This window comes from Tupaia chinensis, unplaced genomic scaffold (assembly GCF_000334495.1).
Source record: "Tupaia chinensis unplaced genomic scaffold, TupChi_1.0 Scaffold146740_1, whole genome shotgun sequence".
NCBI classification, from domain to species: domain Eukaryota; kingdom Metazoa; phylum Chordata; class Mammalia; order Scandentia; family Tupaiidae; genus Tupaia; species Tupaia belangeri.
The window spans coordinates 1559576-1564864 of NW_006206595.1; the positions used below are offsets into that span (position 1 = coordinate 1559576).

The following is a 5289-nucleotide window of genomic DNA, read 5'->3' on the forward strand; positions in this document are numbered from 1 at the left end:
GGTCGCGGCAGGTGGCAGGGACTCTGTCCCTACGTCAGTGAGATGCCGAGCCCCATGTCAATAAGTCCTGGTTATCCCTGCGGCTCAGACTAGCTTCTCAAACTCAAGTCTCTGGGAATCTGGATCCCCACCCAATCCAGACTCCACTCCACTGCCACACCCAGGCCTGCCTGCTGACTCAAGCTCTCCACCTAGCTCTGGGGCGGAGGGAGGGAGACCCCAAACCTGTGGTAGAATGCTAGACCAGGAGGGTCCTAGCAATCCAGCCAGTTGCAGACTGGCTGGCCTTGTAGACTCCAGCACTTAAGTGGCCCAGGACCCATCCTTTGCTGCTTTCAGCCTTGCTGGGAGTCCCAGGATCTCTAATGTCTGGGCTCTATCATGTCTAGTCCCTGGGTCTCATTTTCCCTGAAGCCTCTGTGGACACCCTGGAGGACCCTGGCCTTAAGCCCAGCTCTGGAGACAGAGACAGCAGCAGAGACAGCTGTCAAAACAGAGTCACTTGATGGGGGAGGGGAAGGGAGGGCTAAGAGAGGGGAGGGCTGCCTGCTATTGGCTCCTGCCTCTCCAGCCCTCCACCCTCCACCAGTGAGTGGAGCCGGGGTTGGTAGAAAGGTGCCTGGGGTCCAAGTGAAAGGAGAAGCCTAATGCTGGGTTAATCCTGGCTCCACCTCCCACCCCCAGCTTCACTGCCATGTGCACCCCCAGCTAAGAATGGTCAGTCCTGCAGGCACAAGGTCACCTAGACAAGGGTGGAAATAGAAGATGCAGATAGGCAAGGAAAGAAGATTGACAGCCCAGGAGCAGAGCAGCGGTGTGCAGAGCCCAGCAGCATGGGTGCGTGTGCACACGTGCGTGTGAGTGTGATACTGGGTAGAGAAACAGAACATGCTTTTACTTTCCCCTAGTCAGCAGAATGAGGCTCTGCTGTTTTTCTCCAAAATCTCTCAGAGTCTGCACCCCACAGAGTCCCCTCTGGACTCACACAGATGTCCCAACAGAGCCTCAGAGGAAGAAAATCCGGGAGGCTGGACACCTGGCTTCTGGGTTTTAGGTGGCTTCTCCCCATGGGAAGGCCCCATGGGATGGGAATGGAACCAGGCCTTGTGTGTGATTTGGAGAAAGGCGGGTAAAAATAGAGTGGAGAGAGGAAGGAGGTTAGAAGGAAGTGAGTGAGCCAGGGGAAGAGTTTAGCAGAGACCATAGAGGACACAGGTTCTACGGGGGAGCCAGAGGACCTAACTCAGCCCTAAGCCAAGGACCACTGGGCAGAGACCACACTCCCATCCAGACGCTGATGGCACCTGTGTTCCAAGAAGTTCTGCACGAGGGAGGCCCAAGGTCCCAAGGAAGGGAGGTGTCAGCCTAGAGGACTCCCTCGACTTCATGTCAAAATACACAGCAACTGGAGCCAGGATGGGGACCCAGCAGGAAAATGGGATGCTCTGTGAAGCACCCCCAAATGGAAGGTTCCTGGTTCGCATTTGGAAACCTGGAGTACTCTGGGCACGTGCTTGCCCATGATCAGAGCTGGCTGAGGGATGGGGTAGAACTGTGGCATTGGATCCCAGCTGGGTGAGTGCTCTCTTTCTCTCTCGCTCATGGAATCAATAAACTTAAAAAAAAATAATGAATAATCCTAGGGAAGCCCAGCATTAAGGTGGCCCTACCCTAAAAAACACTGTAGTGGGTCAGTCCATGCCCTGGTGGTTAAGGTGCCTGGATCCCACGTGGCTGACCAGGCAGCTGAAGTCTCTGACTCTGCAGCCTGAAAAACATGGCCAGTGCATATGTGCAACCCAAATCCTGAGAAAAAGGGGAAAACAGGAGAAAGGACTGCAGTGTGACTACCCCATGGGGGTGCTTTCTCACATTTCCCTCTCTGTCTCTCTCTGGTGAAATAAATAAAAGCGGGGGGTCAGCCCACAGCACGGCAGTTAAGGTAGCTGGACCCCACATGGCCAGCTGCACAGTCCGAGTCCAGACCTGTGCTTGAGATGGGCACGTGTGTGTGTACCCCAAAGCCTGAACACAGGGAGCGATAAAGAGGTTGTGGTGTGAATGTTCCCAGGGGGGGTGCTTTCTTGCTTTCTCTCTTTCTCTCTCATGTGAGCATGTATGTCCTCTGGCAAAATTAAAAAAATAAAATTGCAACTTCTCGACCCTCTTCAATGTCTTCCACCAGCCCCTGCCTTCCTGCAGTATCCCCATTCCCTCCCTGCTCCTCCCCAATATCTCCTTAATCCCTGCCCCTCACCCAGAACTCCCAGCCTCCGCCCTCCCACAGGGTCCCCTGGCTGCCACCACCCCATCCACAGGTGGGCGGTGGCTGGGCCTCTTACCTGAGAATTGAAGCGGATCTGACAGACATTACAGGAAATGACGGGCCGCTTGGTCTTGAGCAAAGGTCCCCCAAAAGTGTGAGAGAGCACAGCCTTCTGCACGGGGTCCATCTGTGGAGGCAGGCTGAGGTGAGCTGGGAGTCCAGCATGAGCGTGTCCCTCACCCCCCACCCCAAGCAGCTGGGTCAAACCCAGGTCGCCAGGGCCTTCTCCCACCCCTTAGCACATCTCAGGGTGCTGAGCCTGATCTTGGTAGCCCTGAAAGGGATCCGAGGGGTCAGCTGGCCCAGTGTGCCCATTCTACAGAAAGTAGGAGTGGTTTGCCCGAGGTCATACCGAGAGCTAAGAGCAGAACAGGAGCCTGAACCTGGACTCCATCAGGGTCCCTCATACTATGAAGAGCCAGCTCTCCTACGTCAAGGCTGACCGGCGGGAGGCCCAACGGCATGAAGCCCAGTCCACTGAAGATCCGAGGCCTCCCACTGAAGCCTCTGAACCCTTTGGCCTCCGCTATGCAGTAAGGCTGCCTGCTAGCCCAGACCCTCTCCCAGGAAACAGACATTCCCAGCTCCTGATCTGGGCCCCAGGTCGCCCTAACACATTCCCTTTCTAGCCCGACTGAAGACAGCAGCATCTGAAGTACAAGAACTCAGGAGAGAATAGGTGGCTCTTGTGAATAATGGGGAATAAGTGCGTGTGCGTGTGTGTGTGCGTGTGGGGGGCTTACATGGCTGGGCCGGCCTGAGGCAGCCCAGGGATCTTCTGAACTCTCCATCCCTGATCAACAGGACTTCTGGGGCAGGGCTGGGGCTGGGAGGGATTAGGAACCGTCTCTGCTTCCACCCCGGGTCAGCAGATGTCTTTGCAGTCTCCGCCAAGAGTTCACATGAGAGGACGGGAGTTTCTCTGAGGCCTTCTGCTGTCAGGGGTGAGGCCAGCTAGAGGCACGGAAACGGCCTCTCTGAGCAGTCCTCCTCCCTGCGGGCCCCTGGGCGGCCAGGGAGAGGCAGGGTTGGAATGCAGCTGAGGCCGAGGCTTGGGTGATGGCTGGGACCTCTAGAAGAAGCAAATTAAGGTGCAAACTCATCCTCCAGGTAGAGGGAATCAAGTAAAAGTAGTCGCTAGGGACCTGAGGGGCCTTGGCTCCTCAAGGAGCTAAGTCCTCAGCTGAGCCCTTCCCAGGACCCCAGGGTTCTCAGTAGGCGCTGGGAGGCTGGAAGGCCCAGGCATGCTGACCCTCTGCCTCTCCCCAGAGAGGGAGGCTGGTCGGGTCAATGTCAAGAGAGGGGCTTTAGCAACCCTGTGAAATGGGCGGTGGCCTCCCTCACTCTGCCTCATTTTGGTAGTGCCAGAGCCGTGACCGGGGCCAGGGAACAGGTCTGACTGACAAGTGTCATCTCTTGGCCTCCCCTTGGCGGGAAGCAGCCCCTCTGGTGGCTCCTGTTCCACCTCCAGCAGCATCCGAGAAGCCCCAGTCGCATCCGAGGAGCAGAGGGAAGGGAAGAAGGGGTGTGTCTGCGTGTGTTTGGCAGGCTGTGATCAATCTGCAGGGGCGGAGTGTGAAGGAGTGTCATGGACTGTGTGTACATTGCTGTGTATCAACATTTCTGCGTCGAGGGCTCAGGCGACACCACGAACGGTCAGGTTGTGTAATCTTCAGCTGTGTGTTTATCTGTGTGGTTGTGTGATGTGTTTGGCAGAAAGAAAGACAGACCAAGTCGGAGACAGGCTTTAATCAGAAAGGGGAAACGGACTGCTGCTCTCAGCTCCCAGGCTCCAGGCACAGCCCACAGAGACCCCCACCTCTGCCCCAGGTGCTCCCAGTCCCAGGAAACGGGGAATGGGAATTCAGCCCGCACAGAAACCCAACCTGGGCCAGGAAACCCGACACAGGAACACAGCAGGGCCAGAGGAGTGGGATGGTGAGGGAGAGCAGCCTCCTGGCCTGGTCCGTGCCGCACCCCCCATCCCAGCCTGCTCCCCAGAGGGGTGGAGAACCCAGGACCCCGAGGATGGTGTGGGTGGACCACCAACAACCATCCCTGAGAATGGTGCCCGCCCAGCAGGGTCCTTCCTCCAGGGTGAGGACCTTCATTCTCACACCCAACCCCGGGTTTGGGTCCACAAATGCCAACCAGGAGTGGGGAAGCGGGCAGCAAGGAGTGAGGCAGGTCCTGCCATCCTCTCCTCCGGGACCTGAGGGGACAGCAGCCAGGCTGAAGGTGAAGGCTCCTGGGCCCAATCCGTGGGCAGGTGGAATGTGAGCCACTGAAGGGCTGCTCCAGGCCAAGGTCAGGAGGCCCCGGTGACCTAGATGAGGGCTCCCTCGGGAGGGGTGGAGCAGCATCTCCCAGGGCCCATCTCACTCCAGAGCCCCTTCCCTCGGGTGCTGGCCAAAACACTGCCTGGAAAGGTCCACAGACCGTCCCCTCCCAGCTGCCCTCCAGTAGCAGACGAAGGGGAGTCCTCGCTGAAGCTGGGGCAAAATGAATCAGGAAGGGCAAGGGGGAGGGAAGGGGGAAACCAGATCGGGACCACAAGGGGGGCTATTATATTTCCTTCCATTGCCCTTTATCTGATGGAACCGCTGTCCCTTGTTTGACCACCCCACTTCCCCATCCCCCAAAATAGAGGCGAAAAGGGAAAGGGGGTGGAATCCCAGGGATGGGAAGAGCCGAGGACTGGGAAGGTTGAGATAGGAAAGAGGGCGCTAGGGGGTGTCAAAGGCGCAGGTGGAAGCTGCTGGGGGCGGGGGAGGGTGGTTTGGGGCCCGGGCTGGAGAAGCGGGATCTGAGCAGACTGAGCATTTGAGGGGACTTTCGGACCTGACCAGAAGGCTAAAGATTGGGGGACTGGAAGGATCTGGGAAGCACAGGCGGGGGGATCCAGCATGGTGGCGGTAGTCTGGGGGCGCCAGCGGGGATCAGCTAGTTAGGGCCGCGCCAGT

General features: G+C 57.9%; 1 protein-coding gene across 1 annotated transcript in view; it reads right to left on the minus strand.

Annotated features, from left to right (window-relative positions):
* The window catches only part of ZNF385A (zinc finger protein 385A), a gene marked incomplete at its 3' end in the record, with an annotated part of 24787 nt that overhangs the window by 4523 nt on the left and 14975 nt on the right, over positions 1–5289 (minus strand). The window contains 1 exon segment of the mRNA XM_014584386.1: positions 2343–2453. Within this exon segment, the coding sequence (XP_014439872.1) occupies positions 2343–2453 (111 nt within the window).